Source organism: Myotis yumanensis, unplaced genomic scaffold (genome assembly GCF_028538775.1).
Source record: "Myotis yumanensis isolate MYYU_CA2020_CCGP unplaced genomic scaffold, mMyoYum1.0.hap1 SCAF_1, whole genome shotgun sequence".
NCBI classification, from domain to species: domain Eukaryota; kingdom Metazoa; phylum Chordata; class Mammalia; order Chiroptera; family Vespertilionidae; genus Myotis; species Myotis yumanensis.
Window position 1 is genome coordinate 195,620,333 of NW_027223752.1, and position 23,896 is coordinate 195,644,228.

Genomic DNA, 23,896 nt, shown 5'->3' on the forward strand with positions numbered 1-23,896 from the left:
CAATCCATCAGCACAGTGAGAGAGTTGAGCTAAAATTCTTTATAAGACCCTTTCTAGCCTTAAAAATTCTATAACAAAGATAAGTATTTTCATTGTTTACGTGTAATAGAGCACATAGAGGAAAAGGCTAAAAGTTTTTGTCCATTTCTCAAAGTCTCTTCCCAACTTCTTAGAATGATAACTTTCTCTCTGGATACTCTCCAACCTATTCCAATTTGACTCTTTCTGAACAATGCCACCCAAATTGCTAACAAAAGCCACCAATCGCCTTCTTTCTGCCAAATCCACTGGCTACTTTTCGATCCTCATCTACCTGACTCCAGGCAATTAGACACTGCCCACACTTGCCTCTTACTGAAAGTGATCTTATTTTGGCCTCAGAGTCACCTTCTTCCTGATTTTCCTCCAACTTCTAGGACTGTTCCTTCTCAATCTCCAAATATTGGCACTCACAGAGCCCAGTCCAGTCCTCTTCTCACTCTATTCCAACAGCCACAGAGATCTTTTCTACCTGCCAATTTTGTCTTGTCACTTCCCTGCTTAAAACCCTCTGCCATGGCTCCCCAGTGCACATTCAAAATCTTAAATCCTATCATAGCAGAAAGGCCATGAATTATCTGGGTCCTATCCACCTGAATGGAACCAAAGGTTTGTCTCCTCAAAATGTGCCTTTTGGGATATTGGTTTTAAGTTGCTTATTAAGAAACAAGAGACTCAAAAAAAACTTTGCCCCCCCCCCCCCCCCCCCCCCCCGCCGCTTTCTTGCCTAGGAGATTCAGATGGAAAGCCTGCCCCTGGAAAGGAATCTTAGCATATTCACCTTAGCATAGACAGGGAAGATCCAAGGGTCCTTGTAGCTAGATCCTCCCCCCTACCCCCCACCCCCATGTGTCTCACTGTTTCTGGGTTAACCAGCAGGAATTTCTATTTTTAAGATTTTTTCATTGATCTTTAGAGAGAGGAAGGGAGAGGGAGAAACTACCAAATGGCTGCCTCCTGCATGCTCCCTACTGGGGATCGAGCCTGCAAGCCTGGCATGTACCTTGATCGCGAATTGAATCAGCAGCCCTTCCATGGGTGGGATGAGCCACGCCAGCCAGGGCCAAGCAGGAATTTTTTCATCACACAGTCAGTTCTGTATTGGCTACCAGTAAGTTGGCTATCTCTCCTTTGAAACTGCAGACTCCTGCCCCCTTTCTCCTTTGTCCATAATGACATATAAGCCTCAACTGCCCAATGCATTTCTGGTCTCATTCTTATGGCACCTTGAATATGCATTTGTATAATAAATTTTGGGCATTTTCTCCTGTTAATCTGGCTGTTAATTTGAGTATTAGTCCAGCTGGAAGAACTTAGAAGGTGGAAGGAAAATTTTTTTAGCCTCTACACACCTCGGGCCACTCTCTCCCTATTCACATGGTCCAGCCACATAGGCCTCGTCCCATTTCTCAAACAGGCCTACTTCTTTCTCACCTCTGAGCCTCTACACTGCTTGCCTGCGGTGCTTCCCTCATTCCTGACCTTTTTAATTCCTCTTCATTCTTTCAGTCTCAACTTATGTCACTCTATGGAAGAGATATACCCTGGTCTCCCATACATGATATACTCTCTAAATTATCATATAACCAATCTTGTGTCCTTAAGTAATGACTGTTTGATTTGACGGAACGTTAATTGTGGCCCTAACTAGAATATGTTATCACATTCAATGATCTATGGGAGCTTAGAAAAGCAACATATTAGAGCTTATATCTGTAATTGTTCTGACCACTTTCCCAAGCTTCAAGGGGAAAAAAAGCATTGTCCATCAGTTAAAGTTAATAAGAGCAATGAACACAGATACGAGTCAACTAATTCGTTGATTAGCAGATATCAGCACCAGTGTTCACCTAAATGAATTCTGCAGTCACAGCAACCACTGGCGAGAAAGTGTTAAACATAAATGACCGACAGGAACTATATCCAAGAGAGATAATATCGTAAAGTTTAGGCTTCATCCTGGGGATTTCAAATTAGTTTACTTCCAGCAAAACTAGGAAATAGGGAGGTGCAAATGCTATTTCTTTGTACTAAAAACCAAGATTCAGAAATTAAGCAATGTGTCAATTGCTCCCTGCAAATATCAACATGTTTTTCAGGTAATATCCTTAGAGCAGTGGTTCTCAACCTGTGGGTCGCGACCCCTTTGGCAGTCGAACGACCCTTTCACAGGGGTCGCCTAAGACCATCGGAAAACACATATATAATTACATATTGTTTTTGTGATTAATCACTATGCTTTAATTATGTTCAATTTGTAACAATGAAATTGGGGGTCACCACAACATGAGGAATTGTATTAAAGGGTCGCGGCATTAGGAAGGTTGAGAACCACTGCCTTAGAGCATCGCTGGTAGGTGGGTAAGGAAGTAGGTCAACTGCACTTTGCTTCAAGGAAATGTAACCACACAGCATGATTGGCCTTGTGTCACCCCGAAAGGGAGGACAGAGCCAGGAACAGAAACAGGTCCTGTGGCTTCTGGTTCTCACGACATTTTCCAACCAACAACACTGAATAAAAGTACCAGAACTATCAGATATTGATGTAATTTGCCAAATATGTGTGTCCACTGGATTCAAATATGAGCTTTCACTCCACATCAGCAATTGTCAACCTTGCTCATCTCATGGCACACATAAACTAATTACTAAGATTTTGACCAAAACAATAGGCATAATTTTGATTCATTCACACTGGATGGCTATTGTGTTGGCTGCTGTCATTTTTTTATTTGGCAATCTAAGGGAAAAGAGGTCAGTGCCCCTGACTAAGTTGTCAGGTATTGCATGTTTTAAAAATTCCTGCGCACACCGATTGATAATCGTTGCTCTGCATCCAAGATATTTTATTTTTCAGTAGAGATAGAATTACTTGTTGAAAATGTAATAATCAACTGAGGCTGGGGTGGTGATTTCACCCATCTATAAACTTGCAATTCTGACTCTAAAGCTGATATGTTGGCCAATAATACTAAAATTCAAAACCTATTTTTACTTCTGAAAGTTTTAGCCTGGTAAAAGTTATTGGGCATTCCACCGTGAAGGGTCAGCAAAGCAAAATAATGTCTCAAGATGTTTAAGTAGAGTCTGTTCTCCTTTCAAAGTCAACAGAATATAAAGAAAGGTGAACACGTTGGATAAAGCACTTACGATAGTTGCCTTCTAATTCTAACTCGCTGGAAAAGTAAAAACAATTAACTAGATGGAAAGGCTTTGCAGCTGTTCAGAGAAGGGAGCCATCTAAGCCACCTATATGCACTGCTGGTTCAATGGGTGTCACTCACCACCCTCCCTGCCTTCACCTTCATTGCCCCTGGCAGTCAGCAGCTTCAGGGACACAATGTTTGGAAACTTCTGTGACCTCCTGTCATGACAGGCTCTCACCTCAGTGCCCTAAATGCAATCAGCCAAAAAAATAAAGTAAAACATAACAAAACAAAGTCCCACCAGCAAGCTCCCCACAGCAACAAGAGGCACTCAACTGCACTCGGTGCAGCCTTATTCTATTCTTCCTCTACTCTCCCTCAGAAGTCCCAATTCTCAACTCCCCCAATGATTCCGAACCTTGTAATAATAAAAATGGGGAAGAATTTTGCTCAGGTTCAAATAGATAGTATTATTACTGTACTATTGCATACTCTCATTTAATTGCACCTAAATTACATAATAGATTGTGTATCATATAAAACAGGTTGATATTAATTTCATATAATAGATCTTTGAATCCTCTTTATTGGTAGAAGAATACTATACACTTAAATCTGTTCTCCGGAAGAAAATTTGCATGCTTTTTTAGGCAATGGGCATGCATTTGTTTTTTATCCTATACTAGAGACCAGGTGCACTGGGCAGGGGAAAGGGGGTGTCCTTCAGCCTAGCCTGCACCCTCTCCAATCTGGGACTCCTCAGGGAATGTCCGACTGCTGGTTTAGGCCTGATCCCTGTAGCAGTCGGACATCCCTCTCACAATCCAGGACTGTTGGTTCCCAACCGCTCACCTGCCTGCCTGCCTGATTGCCCCTAACCCAGCGGTTCTCAACCTGTGGGTCGCAACCCCTTTGGCGGTCAAACGACCCTTTCACAGGGGTCGCCTAAGACCATCCTGCATATCAGATATTTACATTACAATTCATAACAGTAGCAACATTACAGTTATGAAGTAGCAACGAAAATAATTTTATGGTTGGGTCACAACATGAGGAACTGTATTTAAAGGGCCAGAAGGTTGAGAACCACTGCCCTAACCGCTTCTGCCTGCCAGCCTAATCACCCCCTAACTGCTCCCCTGCCAATCTGATCGACGCCTAACTGCTCCCCTGCTGGCCTGATCGCCCCCAACCGCCCTTCCCTGCCAGCCCAATTGCCCCCAACCGCCCTCCCCTGCCGGCCTGGTCACCCCCAACTGCCCTCCCCTGCAGGCCATCTTGTGGCGGCCATCTTTGATCAAATGAGAGCAGCTATCTTGTATGAGGGCATGACAGTCGATTTGCATATCATTTTATTATATGGGATTGGAGTTAATATGCCTCATCTTGGAAAAGGAGGCAAATTAGAGGCAATGTGTATCAGAGGAGTCTAACCATGAAAATCAGATCTCACACCCAGAGGTTAAAGGAAATCAGAACGAGCTCAAAGAGAAATAGACAGCAGGCCCTGGGAACCTTCCCTGGATTATTCTAGCTTGCCTTTTCCAATACAGGAAGCATTAGATAAGCATGGGTAGGAAGGCAAAGGTTAGATGCTGATAAAAAAGAATTAGGCAAATAAAAATCACTTAGGCCAGTTAAAAATTTTGGAGTGATATTAATTATTGGTGAAAATGAAAACTATTGGTGAAGTTGTTTTAATCAGATAGAAAAAAGAACAGAGATGGTAGAGCATAAAACCTCCTTTTCCTAATGCCAGGTACGGCAGTGACGCTGTTCCTGGTAATAACCCAAACAGTTCTCCGGTGAATGGCATGCCCCACTGTTCCCATTTTACAGAGCAAGAAACCCCAACTCCAAACTGTAAGTCTTGTCCTCACTTACGCAACAATTCAGCAATGAAGTTTTAAACTTATATTCCCAAACTGCTGCTTAGCCACTCTGCTTTAACACACATGAATAAAACAAATGATACCATCCCCCCCAAAAAAATCAAACAATGTTTCAGAAATATGACCAGATACAAATCTTCTAAAATGAAATTTTAGACAAAGAATTCTGTAGACAAAATTGCTGCAAGTGTATCATTTCAGAATTTCTAAATCCTTACTAAACACAACGCAAGTACCAAATTCAGTTTTTTTATGGCTATTGCCATGGACATGTGGGGCAGAAAGTGGCTTCAAGAGGTCCTTAGCCCATACTGTCCTCCCAGGGAATTCTCTGCAGTTGGAAAACCCTGGGAACGGGTGTCTGATTCCAGCTTCAAAAAACCGTGGCATTATCATCAGATTTCCTTGAACCTTAAGAAACCTGTGGACAAGTGTTTAATCTCCCTGACGCAGCAGGAGGTGTCAGACAGCTCCCAAGCTCAGTGCTGCTTGCCTTAGGACCGCGGACGGGCTTTCAGCTGGGGCCACCAGGAGAAAGAAACAGGGCACTGTACGGACGCAACTTGCTCTGCGAAACCTAGATTCAAGTATCAACCCTTAAACGCCTCGCCACATTTCTTTAAAGTTCTCCAATGTGTGGGCACATTGTTTCTTTTAAGCAGGCTTTTCCTTCGGCAATATTTGCCCAAGTGTTTCCTTTGCACACACTGTTTCTGAGAAATTAGAGTGACCAGCAGAGAAGAGGTCAGCACAATGCAACCGGACACTTATATCCAGCGCTCAGAATAGCCCAGCCCCAACTCGGCCCCTCCCTTCCCATCCGATAGGCTTTCATTCACTCCTGCTCAGCAATTCCATGTTTGACCACTGTAATTATTAACAAATGTCTGCCAGGCCCCACTTGTTCTTCAGAATACTACCTCCTCCAATACACATAAATACATCATCCTCATATCCTCTAGTGAAAAATAGGTTTAAGTCATTATGATTTCATGTCTGTAAAATGTTGAGATCCCGACTTCCAAAAAGACAAAAGCTACCATTTCATCATTTTGTCTCTCTCCTCAAAAGACAGAGCTGAAGCAGGAAAAGAAAAATAAGGCAGAGAGGTGTTTTAGAGGCTTCTTCGCCTTATCAAAATAAGTATATAAATGACATAAATGTCAATCATCTTTGAAAAATTAAACGAGAGTAACAGCAAGGATAGTCTCACTAGAAACTGTATCATCTTATTTGACTAAGACTACTGAGAACCAAATTTCTCACTAAAAATCTAAACAAAGATTGTAGAGTACTATGTAAAGCAATTCTACATATGCTTTCTTTAGTTTATATTATGCATTCATTTATTCACTCTTTCTTTTAACAAATATTTGGTAAATGTTTATTCTGCTCCAGTGTCCTACTTTTTTTTACTTTTACTTCCCTAAAAATAATTCTCCGGTAAAATTCCATGCATTTCCAACAACATTCTCTTAATGTCCATCCGCAGACAGGGGACTCTGCATTAATTCTTCTTCCTTTTGGAGAGATGAGAGCTCACTTCCTTCTGGCCTTAGTTCTGAATGGGAGAGGAAAGCCACCACAATGTATCAGAATATCTTTGAGAGCACCGATCGGACTGCAGAAGTGGAGACACATTTCAGCCAATATAGTCTTGCTGTACTTTACACTTCCTGAGTTGCTGGTTAGACTTGAGGTTAAGAAAAGGCCCCTCCTCATAACGTCAGAGTGCCACAGCTTGCTTGGGAAGGTACCTAGCACTGCAGGGCCAAGGCCTTATCTCAAAGGATAAGGTGGAGTTTGCTCTTTTCCCCTATTGCGAAATATGAGATTATTAAGTAATCTGTTTACATCATACAGATCCAAAATGCTGGCTGACTTTCTTAGGGATAAAATATGTATAAGATATCCCTCTGGAAACAGATACCTGGGGCTCTTTCTTCCTATCTCAACTTTGGTTCACTCCACAAAACCTGCCAATTCCCCCTCTCTGTGTGCGTTTGAAATGAAAACAAAGTGCAGTTCTCACAGTCGGCATTTCTGGGGCATCTGGTAACATCAATTTGTCATCTACAGGCCAATTCTGATGAAAGTACCTGGACTGGAGATGGAGCCTTTTGGTACAGAAAAAAATATGATTATCTTAAACGTTAAACTTTTTAAGAGTTTACAGCAGCCACTCTGAGCCAAAAATGTTAACTCCACAAAACCATACACAGTATAACATAACCAATGAAAGAACAGATATTAAAGCTTCTCTTTATTTTTTTGTATTTTTTCTTTTTATTAAATTTATTGGGGTGACATTGGTTAATAAGACTGCATAGGTTTTCTGTATACACTTCTATGATATAATCTTCATCTTGCATTGTGTGTCCAACACCCAAAGTCAATTAATCTTCCATCACCATATACTTGACTCCTTTTACCCTTTACCACATCCCTATACCCCCTTCCTTCTGGTAGGCACCATAATGACGTCTGTGTTGATGAGTTTTTGTTGGTTTTTCTTGTCTGTTCATTTGTTGCTTTCAGTTTTATATCCCACATATGAGTGAAATCATATGATTCTGAACTTTTTCTGTGACTTATTTCACTTATCAATGAGTGAAAACAAAGCTTCTCTTTATTTTAAAGATTGAAAATTGACACTTGGTTACCTTTTTAAAGAGTATATCTTTACACTACTAACACAAAAGCACAAGGCAAATTATGTGAAAATGAGGTTTAGGTCTTTAAATATATCCCACACAGATGAATTCATTATTTAAACAGAAGATGACTCCTCTTCTGACTCACTGTTCTGAGTGAGTTCTGCAGTTGATGGTATTCTTTTAGTTTTCAGATGGTGGATTAAGTGTCATGCCACCCACGGAGAGTAAAGTTGAACCAGGTGAACTGAGGGCGGGGTTGAGGTCCCCGTCTCCCTCCCCTACTCAGAACTACAGCAGTAGATGAAAGTATGAGAGCACACTGGGCTCTTTTGCATCAGACTGAGCTCAATCCAATGCCCCCAAATTTGAGGGTCTAAGAAGAATTTTAAAAGCATGAACATTTCAAAGTAACTAGAGCTACTGGACCTTTGTCACCCTAATAATTACTTAATGGAAGTACATCTTATTTGTGCAAATTACTTTAAAAGACAAAGTTTTATGTTGTTTACTTTTGCCAAGTGTGCTGCAACATGCAACAGTCATGTGTACTCTAGAAGCAAGAGAAATAAGTGCTTGCATTAAAAAAAAATTTTTTCGTTTGATAATAGAAATGTAAGGTGTTCCAATTCCTTTAACCTTTGAATTTCTCATCCTTAAAACTGGAGCGATTCCTTCTGCCATAAATGTACCAGAACTCAGCTACTTATGTTCTGAGATAATAGCTTGCTTTCCTTCAAATACATCCTTCTTGGTGCAATTAAAAATATGAGGCAGCCCTAACCGGTTTGGCTCAGTGGATAGAGCATCGGCCTGCGGACTCAAGGGTCCCAGGTTCGATTCCAGTCAAGGGCATGTACCTTGATTGTGGGCACATCCCCAGTAGGGGGCGTGCAGGAGGCAGCTGATTGATGTTTCTCTCTCATCGATGTTTCTAACTCTCTATTCCTCTCCCTTCCTCTCTGTAAAAAATCAATAAAATATATTTTTTTAAAAAATATGAAGCGGATTTATGTCCTTGAGGAGTACATTCCCACTCAAGATACAAAAGCATTCTCATTATAGGTCTTGGCAGTCAAGTCATCTGTTTCTTCATGCTCAACCACTTCATGCTCAACCGCATAGATAAGCCATCACACCCATGTCCACTGCAACTTCTTTATACTTTCACCTAGAGTCACTATAAAATGTAAGTGCTCCCATCCCCATCAGATGGAGCCAGGTGAGAAAATGGGAGGGTCCATTGGGTGGGCACGGAATAAGAAACTAATCGTTTCTATTGAAGTTCTAAGAGGAGTACTGTACAAGAGCCTGTACTGTTGGGTGTTCGCCACCAAATAATGATACCACAGACAACCATCCTGTAGGCCCTGAGGACTCAACCACAGGCAACTGGCTAAGCATGCCTTGAAAGAAATATAATCAACTCAGGCTCCAACCAACATGAAAGATATTCAAATAGATGTCTCAGAACAGGAAAATACACAAAACCCATGTGGCAAGTTTAATCACCACAAAGCCAAACAATTTTATAGATGTTTTATCAACTTTTGTTGTCTTTTTTGTTTCTCCTTAGAGAAACCTGGCTACTGATTTGTATGCTATCCATTAAATTGTTGTCTTAATTTTGTGCCTGAAAATCAAAGGAAATACTTCAGGAAATTAACTTCTTGGTCAAAGCCTTACGAAACCCATGCACAATACCCAATTGCAATAGGGTGCTGTCAATCCCACAGAACTAACACACTCAAGAAAGTGATTTACATCTGCTGTGAACTTAGCTAGAACATTATTCTCTAGGAAAACACACACACACACACACACACACACACATACACTCACACATCTCATTCCCAAGCTTCCTCACTGATTTTTCTACTTTAATTGTCCTGAGACTATAGAATATTCTTTCAATCCTACAATATTTCTTACATACAATGCTATAAGTTTAATATTCTTATATCCTTGTTGACCCTGGGACAGTGACAATGGAGACTTAACATCACGGTTTGTAAAATCTTAAGACAAAAGTTTTACTATTTTGCTTTCACGAACTTGACATTTTCCCACAGTCATGTTGTAAAAGTGCAAGGAACCCATAAAACAATATGAAAGAAAATACTGTAGTTTCCTTTTTCCTAAGAAACTTAGCTATCAAATTCTTATTAGTCTCGAGAGTATAACTGCAGGAAGTAGCAAGGTGGAGGGGGGAACCTACCCTCCAACACTGCATGGTCAGAAGAAACTTACTAAGGAAATGTGAGAAAAACCACGGTCACTTTTTTCAAACGACTCCAGGTGGCACAGAAGCATCACTTGCCTGAGATTGAGTCTGACTGGAGAATCACTCCAGAACACATGACACCACCCTCTCTTTCCTAACCCCACCACCCCTCCAGTCCAAGTTTTTGGTATACATTAAATGTTTACCAAATGGCACTAATAAAACTAGAGTTTCCAAACACATATAAGTTGTCTCTCGGGTGATTTTAACAGGCATATTTTATGACATGGTTCACCTGCAAGTTTCATTTAATTTTATGAGTACCGATTATTTTTTAAATCTCATTATAAATATTCATAACACCTTGCATATCTGTGATGCCTTCACATAATTACTTTAGCAAATATTAAGTCCTGCTTTCTCGCTATCAAATCAATAGCATTATTCCACATTATTGAAAAGTCAAGCGAGAGACACATTAAAAGCATCATAATATGAGCTAAAATTTAACTTTTATTTGGTTTTTAACAGGACTGGGGAACATTAGCAAAAGAGGTCCTGGGGTTTTTTTAAGTAAAACATGCTTGTCCATCTTTTCCTAACTGGGACTCATCCATGATTACCACTCTTTACATCCTCAGCTTATACCCCTCTTCCTGGCCACAATGGTATCAGTCTCCTTCTCTAACATCTGTTCCTCTACCCTGCAAGCTATATGAAAGAACAGGAGAAGATTCAACCAAACACATTTATATAAATCTAGCAGCTTCCTTAAATTAGTCACTGGAAGGTGGTTCATATGTTCTGGCAAAAAAAAATTCTTTTTTACAAAGAGGCACCAGCTTCAAAGTAAGACCCTCACCCCCACCCCCACCCCTTTTTTTAAACCATGCAGGACTACACTGACTCAGATTCTGATGATCCAATGAAGTTCTTAAAATTACTTTCTGTGTCGAAGCAAAATGGGGAGATTAATGAAACTCGTAGAAAAGCTTAGGTTTTTAACTTCAAAAATATAAGATACACGGAATGGACAAATGCTACTCTCTACAAAGACATACGTATATGCATATATACTTCCCTGGACCCATAAAGCTCACCTTCTACTTCTTCTTCATCACACACATGCTTAAGGAAAGAAGCCCCTCTGTCCAGGACAGCTTCATCCTCCATCCTATAGTAATAAAAAAGAAAAAAAGAATGCTCAGACTTCTCCTGGAGGGAGCCACTCGAAGCAGCCCAGCTTCTGGGCAGGTTGACCTGCAAGCTGTTGTTCATGTTAACGGGGCACCGTCACTCTTCGTCTGGTGACTGCCACTTCTTCACGCAGCTCCTCTCCTCTGGTGGTAGAGAATACTCCGGTCCCACATGGCTTCCGCTCTAACCTTGAGAGGGCACCCACATGGACAGGTGAGAGAAAATCATCTCAATCCCGCAGGCTGGGTGGTGGGGGTGCTCCCCTTCGGGATTTGCATTTGGAAAAAAAAAAAAAGAAAGAAAAAAATACCAAGAGAGGAAGTTTGGTATATCTGGAGTGCTCGTTGATGATCGTTTGTGGAAATCCAGCTTCAGTGCTGAGCTCTTTAAACACCCACTGCATAAAAATGTATGCCCTCACGCACACACATGCACACCCACCCACACACAGATAGCGACAGGGAGGTAGGCTAGTGCACAGTGAGAGCCTAGCTTCCAGCCAGCCTCTTAATACCAGCACAGCCCAGTATGCTCTGTGGAGTGGCAAGCTTTGAGTCACATGTTGGCCTTACGGAAATCTGACATCTGAGGATTATCCAGCAACTCGGCTTCGGCGACAGTCACACATATATGCCACCCATTCATTTATGCTCCACATTCTTATCACACGCCTCTCTCTGTGTATCTGTCCTGTTAACTCTTCCATGAAGGGCACAAAGTTCTTCATTTTGTAGCCACATTATGCTGTCCTCCTGTCACCTTACATAATAGGATCCTCTCTGCAATTTCACATGCTAAATAAGACCTCAGGATCCATCCAAGTAATGACAGTGTTTGTACGGCCTCTCGGTGCCAAACATGTCTCTCGTTTAAGGAATGAGTTACGGTTTGCTTCCTTATTCTGGGGCTCATTTTCACTGCATTAACTTTGACATACAGAATTCCACGCACTCTATTTATAGTGAAAGCAGAAAGAAATCCCCAATTGCTCAAATGCTGCTGTGTCGGCCTGGTCTAGAAACAAAGAACTTTCTCTGGGGACAGCTGCTCTATGTCACACCATACATGAGCGCCGCCAGAGGACCAAATGTTTACGCTGCATTCTATTCATCCATCTATTCAATGTCCGGGCATGGAATACTGTAGGTCTGTTTTCCATATTGCCTGTAAAACTTATTCTTGTGCTTCAGGTACTTGTTATAATATATGTGGATATGCACTGAATTCGCATTTTTCCTCCTCTTTATTTTCGGAGCATATCCATCTTGCAAACAACCGTCTTAGCAAAAAGTGTCAGAAGTCTGGTGTCAGGTGGACCTGGGTTTTAAAAATCTCAGTCTAACACTTAATATTTGCATCACCTGGAGCAAAGTATTAACTTTGTGAGCCTCCACGTTTCCACCTATAAAACTGGGATACTAATATCGACCTTGCAGGACTGCTTTGAGATTCAAAATAGGTAACAAATGTGAAAGTACTCAGTTTTGTGCCTAGCACCTACTACATGTTTAATTCCTTTCTTCCTTCCTGATTCCTTTTTACCCTAACATTTGTTGGCGGACAATGCCATTAAGAAACTCATTACCTTCAGACACTTGCAGAATATTTTCTTTCAGGGATACGGGACATGCATGCAAAAATTCATCCTGATAAATATCTAGCTCCTTCTCTGTATGAAAACTAAAAATATAAAATTAAATACAAATGGGTATGGATCAGCCGCCAGAATTATGGTAGGAAAACAATGCCTTGAAGAGTTGAGAAGCCAAGTCTTTTGCCAGCCCTCTCTGAGCCTTTCCCATGAAGAATGGATGATGCACTCATTTACTCTCCAGCAACTGCTATGTCCTGGCACTCTCCAGAGGGAGGGAAATGCATCTGCGAATAAGACAGACAATTCCTGAGAAACAGAGTAATAAATAGATAAACAAGGTCACCTTAGACTGCATTAAGTGCTTTGTAGGAAATACAAGGAGACAGTGGGCTGCCTGGTATAAGGTGGTTCAGATGAGGCTTCTGAGGACATGACATTTGAGCAGAGAAGAAAATGATATGAAGGAACCAGGCATTTGAAGATCTGGGGGCAAAGCATTCCAAGCAAAGGGAACAGCAAGTGCAAGGCCCTAAGGTGGGAACAGTTTAGCATGTTCCAGGAATGGAAATGAGGTCCAGGAAGCTGGAGAGAGACGGGAGGAATCAGGGCCATGCAGGCCATGGTGGGCAGTCAGCATCAGAGGTGTTCTGGGAGCCACTGAAGAGTTGTGTGTTTTTTATTCTGATCTACTGAGGTATAACTGACATATAACATAATATTAGTTTTAGATGTACAAGGTGATTTGATATTTGCATATACTGTAGCCACTGCTTATCTGAGAGGGACGTGTTCCAAGACCCCCGATGAATGTCTGAAACCGATGCTACTGAATCCTATATATATGTTTTTTCCTAGACATACACACCTATGATAAAGTTTAATTTATAAATTAGGCCATTTCACAGATAGACGATTCATTCTTACTGTAGACCTTAGCAACCTCAGCATACTACATTTTTTAAAATATATTTTTATTGATTTCAGAGAGGAAGGGAGAGGGAGAGAGAGATAGAAACATCAACGATGAGAGAAAATCATCCATCTGCTGCCTTCTGCACCTCACCCTCCAATCCCCACCGGGAGCATGTGCCCTAACCAGGAATCGAACCATCACCTCCTGCTTCATAGGGTGACACTCAACCACTGAGCCACTCTGGCTGAGCTCAGCTTACTACATTTTTTCCTTTCCTCATTAAGCCAAGAACTTTTACTTTTTCACTTAAAGGAAGGACTTTTCTTTGGCCTATCCAAATTGCCAGCATCACCACCCTTGTGCTTGGGGGACATTATTAAGTGAAATAAGGGTAACCTGGACACAAGCACTGCGACACCGTGCTATCTGATGACTGAGAAGGCTACTAAGTGACTCATGCATGGAGAGCGTGGACAGGCTGGACCGAGGAAGACTCACGTCCAGAATGGGACAGAGCAAGACAGCACGAGATCTGATCACACTACTCAGAACAGCACCCAATTTAAAACTTATTGATCGTTCATTTCTGGAATTTTTCATTTAATATTTTCAAACCCCATGGGTAACTGAAACCATGGAAAGTAGAAACCTGGATAAGGGGAGACTACAGTACTGTGAAATGATCACACCATGATACGTGTAGTTAACATATAGAGTTACAAAATTTTATTTCTTGGGATGAGAACTTTTAAGAGCTACTCTTTGGGCAACTTTCAAATATGCAATACAGTATTATTAACTATAGTTAAGAGTTTTAAGATGGAACTGTTTTATCATTTTTAAAGGCTCACTCTGGCTGCTGTGTGAAATGTAAATCATCAGGAGACCGAAGAAACTAGGAAACTATCTCAGGAGTCCAGGGAAGGCTGTGGGAGGAACGGGTTTGGGGGAAGGAATCAAGAGTCCTTTTCTGTCCAGTTTATGGTTGAGATACATACTATATGTGAAAAAGGAACTATCCGGTACACAATTAGACGTCTAAGTCTGTAGCACGGGAGCCTGAGGCTGGAGACAAAAACTGGAAAATCAATGAAGAAAGCTGGTCTCTGAAGCCATTACTAGATGAGATCATCCAGGAAGAAAATGTGGAAACAGAGGCGTAGACCTAAGACCAAGTGCCGGGCATGCCAGCATTTACAAGCAGAGCAAAGGAACAAAAGCAGTGAGTGAGGTAAGAGGGAAACCAGGAAAGAGTGATGTCAAGGAAGTTGACAGAAGAGGAGAGTATGCTACTGGGAGGCTGAGAAAGGTGGAGACAGAGAAGGAAACATGGGATTTGGCACTATGGAGGTTGTTGGTGACGATGGCCAAAGCACTTGAAACATACCATACCCGGTGCTAGCCACACAGACAGCAGTCACTCATTCCCTTCTCTCTTTCCTGCCCTCCTCCACTCATCTATTCAGTAAATATTTACTGAGTACCTGCTAGGTGCCAGGCACACGAACAGGCACTAGAGATACAACGAGGAGCAAGACAGATAGGGCTCTAGTGTGATCACATCTGCCTTCTCCCCTAGCGACCCAGGGCAGTTGGTCCAAAGGGCAAGACCCCACCAGTAACACAGCGTTTGACGACATGGGTAAGGATGACAGTTTAATGGGGAAATTTTCTTAAAAGACCTCAGAAGTCCAATAAATCCTGGAGCCCTGTACTACTTACTGCATGGACATTAATAGAACTGTTTCCCCTTTGGAAAACCAAGAGTTTAGCCCACAGTTCTTCTCAGAACTAACCCTTTCCAGTCCTACCAACCTACAGACTCCACCACCATGTCCTACAGAACATCATTCCTGCGCCTCACCATTAATCAAACTGATCCTATTTACTTCCTACATATTCCCTAAATGTTTAGCCTCTGCCCCCAAGCCCTTCCCAAAACCGCATGCAACTAACAAGCGGAGCAGAAATGAAGGAAGGGCACCGGTAGCCACTGAGGGAGACACTGTAGCCACTGTAGTGACTGTAGACACGTTCATGCCCAGAGCCCTGTTCCCAGGCTGAGACCATCCAGCCGAAGGAAACAGTGTCCCTGAGCTCCAGCTGAGTTAGAGTGAGAATAATGGTCGGTGCATTCCTTGGCTCTCTGATGCATATTTCGCATTCCCTCCAAGACTATACATAGCAAGTAATTAGAAACCTAGTCCTTCCTGACGGACAATGCAGAGCGTCTGCGAGCAGCCTCCTCCCTGTAGGGAGCGAAAGAGAATGAGAGCTGCAAACTGAAAATATACAATCTGCACGCCCACAGCAGCCTTTCCCAGAGCAGCCCTCTCCTCCACGAGAGCTGGTCCAGCCCGGCACATCTGGGCTTCTGCACGGAGCACGGGGAATTGACGGCTTTCTTCATCTTTGCAGCACAAATGTCAGTTATTTGGGTTTCTGTCACACTCCTTCCCCACCCCCACCCCTCTGAAAGCCCTCTCAGCAGTTGCTTGCTATTATTAGCAGAACAGGGATATCTTTTAAAATGACCATCTGACCTAATCAGTTTTCCCCTCTATCAGTGGGAAGAAATTAACTCATCTAGTCCCTAATCAGGCCCTCGAATCCATTCTTAAAATGTTCCTTTCACACAAGCTGCATTTGCTGAAAACAAAGAAAGGAAAGAGCGGCTTCTAAACGGCTCCCGGTGGCTCGCATCGCCAGCATGAGGCAAAGTTCAGAATAGATTTGGAAGCTTCTCATCAGCATCACGGGGATAAGGGTCAGACCAGTCAGGACAAAACCCATTCGGGGGCTGCCCTCCTTCCGCGGGGCCCTGAGAGGAGCAGGGGGGCCCTGCCTCAGAGGTCCACAGCCAACGTGGGGTTTCTCTTATTCCCCCTTATTCTGGGACACTCACATGATTTAACCCTAACACTTGTCCAATCTGCTGCCAAACGGACAGGCTTTCACCAGCCAGTCCTAAGCACTGAGCAGGCTTGGAAGAGTGACTTAAGCCTAACCCAAGAAACATTTGTGCAAAACTGTCAGCCATGGAGCCTTGGGCACCCATCGACATTCCACCCTTGTGGGTTCCCGCCCCCAGAGCCCTCGCCAACTGCCAACGTGCTCACCAGCTAGTCCACACAGTGCTAGCAGCTGCCACTCAGCCAGTCAGCAAGTGGCCGGCCGCCAGCACACAGTTGCAGATGCAAGCCTACCCCGGCACAGAGCTGCCAGAGGGTGAAAGTCTTTGGGTGTGCTAGCCTCTGGATTCGCCTCACTTGCCCTCCTCCCGCCCTTCTCCCACCCCTCCTCTGTTAGGCCTCCCACGGCAGCATTTCCCTCGTCTCTATAGTAACAGCAACTGGTTTCAGGGTTATAACTTTATACAGAGCAATCATCTTCCTAATCAAAGGCCTTTGCCAAAGGACGCAATAGCAAAAAGGCTGTTGCTTACGATGGAGCCCGTTCCCTTGTCACCCCAGGCAGGCAGCTATATTATGAGCTGCAGAGGCAGCTCCTAGCCCGGGGGAAGCAGAAAGCAGGCCCTGCAACCTCCACACTGGCCCATAGAGCCCCAGTCCCAGAGCTGGCCCCCTCTCCTCCACACCCCGTTCATTCTCCACTTAACCAGGCTGCACGTGGACAGAGGAAAAGCGACAACTATTCCCTTCCCAACTTCACAGGTGAGAGAGCCCATACTTCCACAGCAAAGAAGGGGAAAGAACATGGTTGTTGGTGGAACCGTCGAGGCTGCTGGAGCTCTGGACATAGATAGGAAAAGAGACATCAGGGAGACAAACCTAACAAGTATGATGAATGGCAGAGGTAACTCCCAGAGATCAGCCATGAACAGCAGGGCTTTCTAGCTGCTTCCAAAAAGGGCACCAGAGGATGGCACCCTAGGGAGCAGAAAAGCTCCAGTTTTTAACATGTCCATACCTGACTGGACACTGCTGGGTTTTTCCATGCACACAGCTTAATGTTTATTAGTTAACCTCATATTTAAACTCATCCCACATTATCCTCACTAGCTTGCTCTGTTTATGATATCCAGCAAACCCCATAATCTCTCACTTTACAACAGCTTTCCTGTGCATAGCAAATGTTTAAACAGTTCTTTACACACATGCCCACACACACACTGAAGTGACGCACGCCAGGGAGTGGACCAATACTAGGAAGTGAAGAGTTTATTACCATTAACCGTTGCTGCCTTGAAAATTATATTTACCATGTGCATAAGGGCCTTCACTGAAGGACTAAGAGGTGTGTGTCTCAGGTCTCAGAGCTCAAAAGCAGGCTGTCCCTGCTACTTGGCTGTTCTCAGAACAGATGGGAGGCAAAAATCAGCATTTTCACAGGTCTTTTTCAAGAGCTACATAGAATGCAACAATCGCACTGACATCTAGAATTATACACACATCTCTGAATTCTATTCCCTATTCAAATCACTTCTAAGAAGTGGGGAACCAGTTTCCTTACAAATCATTTGTAAATGCGATGTTTTCTTTCAAAATTTTTAAATCACACAGCAATTTCTTGGTGCCTTTGTTGTTCTGGAAAATCTGCTGTCCACGTTTTCAACACGCACAGAAAGAATAGTATCAGTTCTCCAAACCACAGGCGACAGGGCAAAGCGAGCTCAGTGGCTGCAAAGCACACTGCCATCTTTTGGCAACATGTGTTCACTACAGGGAAGCGGAGGGCAGGGACAGAGGAAAAGCGACAACTATTCCCTTCCCAACTTCACAGGCGAGAGAGCCCATACTTCCACAGCAAAGAAGAGGAAAGAACATGGTTGTTGGTGGAACTGTCGAGGCTCCTGGAGCTCTGGACATAGATAGGAAAAGAGACATCAGGGAGACAAACCTAACAAGTATGATGAATGGCAGAGGTGACTCCCAGAGGTCAGCCGGCAACAAAGCAACTTGGGGTTGGGGAGTGCCCTAATAGGTCTGGAAATTTACACAGGCCCCGGGCCAGGGAGAACTGGGTGACGGCCCTACACGAAATCTAACTGCCGACTGGATAAAAGGTGAGAACATAATCCAGAGCAGGATCATGCCAAACATAATTCTGGGTTTATGAACTGCATTATAAGTTCATATGTACCCATGGGCGCTTCTCCCAGAGAAATGAAAACTTAGGTTTACACAAAAAGCTGTACATGAGCCCTAGCTGGTTTGGCTCGGTGGATAGAGAGTCAGTCTGTAGACTGAAGGGTCCCGGGTTCAATTCCGGTCAAGGGCACATGCCTGTGTTGCAGGCTCAATCCCCAGTAGGGGGCATGGAAGAGGCAGCCGATCAATGATTCTCTCTCACCATTGGTGTTTCTCTCTCTCCGTCTCCCTTCCTCTCTGAAATCAATAAAAATATTTTTTTTAAAAAGCTGTACATGAATGTTCACAGCAGCTTGACTTATAATAGCTAAAACCCAGAATTAGTCCAGGTGTCTTTCAACAGGTGAATGGTTAAACGAACTATGGTACATCCAGACCATAGTTGGCAACAAAAAGGAACAAACTATGACATACAAAACCAACTGAATGACTCTCCGGGGATTGTGCTGAATGGAAAAAGCAAACGCCAAGAGGTTATACACTATATGATTCCATTTATATAACATATCACAACACTCTAGCTATAAAAGATAGATTAGTGGTGGCCACAGGGTGGAGACTGGCGGACGGGGGAATATTTGTGGTTATACCAGGGCAACAAAAGAGGCCTTTGCAGAGTTGGCTCTGTCCAGTAGCTTACCTCTGGTGATAGATACATAAATCTACACAGGTGATAAAATTGTATAGAACTTAAAACAAACACAGAAATGAGTACAAGTAAAACTGAGGAAATCTGAGTAGGTTTATGGCTATATCGGTACCAATATCCTGGTTATGATATTGCACTAAAGGTTTAGAAAACATTAACACTGAGGAAAACTGGCAGTGTACAAGCAAACTCTATTGTCTCTCAAACATGCATGTGAGTCTACAATTATGTCAATAAAGTTTTCAATTTAAAAAAACAGCCCATTTGCAAATCTGACTTTTAATTTCCCCCCCTGGAAACATTAACATGATGGTTAGGTGGGGAAGCTCACCCATCTCCACATATTCAGAATCAGGTGAGGCTGAGGGCCAGTACCAGGTGTGCCCTTTAGAAACTGTGCAACCTTGGGAATGTGAGTTACCTTCTCATTCAGTATCCTTTAAACTGGGCCTGAAACACTTCCTAAGTGACTTAGGGTATTGGATAAATTCCTTCAGTAAATAAATTCAATTTAGTTCAGTTGAATCTAAACCTAAGGGGCCCAGAGAGTACAGTAAAGATTAAAAGTCCTACAGACCTGAAGGCCACAATTTTGCCTCCATGAGCAAATGCATGGCAGAGTCAGCTGGGGAGATGAGTGATGAACTGGCCCTCCAGGCCACAGGACCCCACCCCTCTCTCCCATCCTCTCCACGGTGGGGCAAGGTCTCCTCCCCTCTGTCCGCAGTCTGCTAGCTGAGCTCTGAAAGGCTGTAACAGACTCAACAATAAAGGATAAGGAGAGAACTGGTACAGGATGAAGGCAGAGGCTCTGGAGCAAGGAAAGGTGTGGAGGCTCATGGGAGGTGACACGTGAAAGGAGAAATTGCTGGAGAGGGTTAAGTGCTGAAAAGGAAATGGCTTGCATGACCCTCTCAGCACAATCCCGACAGCCTACACCCACAGTCACACACTCTTTAATTTTTTTTAAGGGGCCAATCCATGTGCTTCTATGGCCACCATGTGCTGCTTCTGACCAGAGGTCCACTGAAGAACACAGCAGTTTCATTCCCACGTCAGAAATTCAACACTTTACCCATTGAAAATTTTCCCTGAGTTTTTACTGTTAGGGACAGGAAAAGGAGGATCCCTTCTAAACTCTTTTCACTGTCGATTGTCCTTCTTCAAAGGCTCTGCGTGAAAATCAGAAAGGTCCTAAGAAAGGGTTGACGCAAGAACTGAAAAGGTTGGGGGCAGGGGGCTCCACATGAGAAGCCAGAAGGGCAGCAGGAGGCGGGTCCATCCTGTCTCCCTTCCTTCTCACACCACCAGCCTTCAGCCAAGAGCCAGATCAAACCAGCAGCAGAATGAAGAAGGCAGAGCACAGAGCAGGGCTGACAAGCCACAGGTTAGCAGTGGGGTAAAGGACTATCTACAGCTGGGAACCCAGCCTGCAAGGCAACTATTAGTCAAGCAATACTCCAGCATGTCCAGGCTTAGAAGTGAGTATGAGATGGCTCCCACCAATGGTTTCAAACTGGTCTCCCTGGCTCTGAAATCAGGTCCCCCTAAATCCACCCATTTATAAAACACAATTTGGTATCATTCTCCTTTTAAAGATCATGCAATGGCTCTTCATTATATTGAAGAGGAAGTCCAAACTACTCAACATAGAATTTAAAGCTTGTCATGAACTTTCTACACTTAGCTCCTGCCTTCCCCCATGCCATGCCATTCCCTGAGAAGGCTACCATGCCTTTGTACACAAGCTGCTTCCTGTAATTAACATGTCATCTTAGTTAACCCATTCTCCAAGACCCAACTCAAACCTCTCCAGAGCCCTCTCTTCATTCTCAGACATATCCTTGGCCAAGAAGAGCTATGATCCTTCATCTGTTCTCCATTGGCTCCTTGAAGGTATACACGGCATGTATAGCATTTTTATCTGGCATGTATGGCATTGCCTTGTCACAATCATTTAACCCCATGCAACTGTACATGGATATATCGTGGCAGATGTCCCCACCACATTATAAACTATTAGAAAGCAGGTATCGTCTACATAAAGTCTTTCTACTCCAGTTCAATGTCAAGCATGGTCACTACACATAGTGAGTACTCATTAAATGTTGATGAATGAATGAATCAACCTAGTGAGGTATAGGTAGAGTGAGGGTACACACATGTTTGATATTAAGTGCATCTCTAAGTTTAAAGGCCCTGGATATATTTTTAAACAACATGAACCCCATACATAAGCAAACTTCCACTTACTTGTCATGTATTCAACTGAAGAAACAGTAACTTGTTCCAAATCTAGAATGGGGAAATGGCTAGAAGGGATTTTTAAATAATAACTATCTGATTTTCTCCTTATCAGCTAACTTTGAACCATCATGCCTGGTGGCGGGGATAAGGCTCCTAGCATTTTATTGAGTTCTTCCTACTTGCCAGGCACTGTGCTAAGTATCATACATGCATTATTTCGTTCCTGGCGCTGTCAGATTTTGTCCAGCTGGCTCAGTAATAGGACAGGGCTGAAGATTCTAGCTCAAGGATTTCAATACCTATAACAGTGTGGGGACAGAGATTAGGGACTCTCATCATCCATTATTTTTTAAATGTTTCATTTGCAAAAATTTACTACATGCCAGGTATTGTCCTAAGCACTTTACAATGATTACTTGATTCAATCCTCATGACAGCCCCATAAGGTAAGTACTTTTCACACACACATTTCAAAACACAATACCATGTGATCTGAGGTTAAGTAATTGACCCGAAAATCACACAGTAATTGTGATCAGAAGACCAGGCGGGGGGGGGGGGGGGGGGGGGGGGGGGGGGGGGGGGGCCTAACTCAGTAGAGCACAGTTTAACCACTCTACTATACTCCTTCATAATTAACTAACCCATGCCTGTTAGGGACTAGACTCAATGACTTCTTTTTTCATATTACTAAACTTCATATGCCTTCTTATTACTTCAAATTTTATCACTTACACTCACTTTTTCCCTATCTTGGTGTGCCTACTGACAAAGGTTGAAGCACTCTCTAACAGGCCTCCCAAATAAATGTCTTTATTTTGACATAACAAACATTTAGGTTTAGCTTACTATGTGCCAGCCACTGTTGTAACTGCTTTACAAGTTTTAACTCATTTAATTCACACAATAATCCAATGAGGTATGTACTCTTTGTATCATCATCATTTCTGAGGCACAAAGAGATTGTCACGCAGCTAGTAACTATTAAAGTCAAGATTCAAACCCATGCGGTTCAGCTCCACAAGCCTGTGCTCTGAGCTACTATATGGCATGCTGGCCCTCCTTAGTTTACTAGTATTTGCTTGATCCATTCCAAACTCTTTAGGAACCTGGGACCACAAATATTAAACAGCACTTTGGTGAAGAGCAGACTCACCAGAATACCTAGAAAGCATACTGACCCGTGATATTCATGAAATGTGTCCCCCCACCCCCACCGCCAACTCCAGGTTGCAAATGCCCGAATTCACAAATATCACTGTGACACATAATTTCTGATATAACACGTGGTCAAGTGTAACTATATGAGTTTCTACATTCTCAAGTTAAAGAAGGCTTAGGAGATAGGCCACCTCAGGCCCCATCTGGGCTCATGGCTGGCACAGCGGTCCCCACAGGTGTCTCTACAAAGTATAAACAACTATGCGGTGACCATTCTGGGATGCCAGCAAATATCTGAAACCCAATTGTTAGATTCACACAAGCCAAGGATCTACTGTATCAAAAGCCAGAGAGCACATCACTCCCCATACAGGCCACACTACTGAGCACAGTTCACTGAAACATGAAGACACTTCGCCTGTTCCCTTACTACAATGTCTCTTACCGCAGTGTCGTTCAAAGTTCATCCTTCGTTTTCCCCAACGTTGAAGTTTTCATATTGTTTAACTTCAGTATGCCTTCTTATTATTTCAAATTATATCACTTACACTCACCTACTGAGTGTATTGAGGCTAGTATTGTATTCTTGGGGTCAAATTTTCTAGAGTTTAACTCATCTACTCACTCATTTAAACAATTTATTGAATATCTACTATGATCAGTCATTATTCTAGGCACAAAGGATAAATTCATGGTGGGAAACATATAATAAACCAAATTAAAAAAGTAAATTGTCTAATATTTTAGACAGAGATACTGCTATGGAAAAAGATAAGCAAGGGAGAGATTTAGGGAGAGCTGATGGGATGGGGCAGGAGGACAGGAGGTAGGGGTATGGGTACAGGGAGGGCAGTTTTGAACAGGTAGGTAGGGAAGCCCTCACTGAGTGAGAACTGAACAAAGACCCAAAGGAGATGAGAACTTAGGAAAGACAGGGCGTTAGGAGATCAGTTAGTGAGTATGCGGGAAGGAACAGCAAATGGAAAGGCCCTGAAGCAAGAGCGAGTGTGGCAGGTTCGAGGAATTGAGTCGGTAAAGCAGGGCCAACTTGGAAAGCAGGAGCTAACTA

The 23,896-nt window shown here is 43.1% G+C and overlaps 1 protein-coding gene across 4 annotated transcripts in view; it reads right to left on the reverse strand.

Annotated features, from left to right (window-relative positions):
• The window catches only part of SLC4A4 (solute carrier family 4 member 4), a 328,200-nt gene that overhangs the window by 267,837 nt on the left and 36,467 nt on the right, over positions 1-23,896 (reverse strand). The window contains exons 1-2 of one of the 4 annotated variants that reach the window (XM_070395285.1): positions 11,463-11,483; positions 11,056-11,129 (exon numbers count right to left, since the gene is read on the reverse strand). In XM_070395285.1, coding sequence (XP_070251386.1) covers positions 11,056-11,128 — 73 coding nt within the window. In that variant the 5' untranslated portion in view covers position 11,129; positions 11,463-11,483. Of the gene's footprint in view, positions 1-11,055; positions 11,404-11,462; positions 11,484-23,896 lie in introns of those variants that run through there. The other 3 variants (XM_070395274.1, XM_070395260.1, XM_070395265.1) reach the window with 3 other exon arrangements.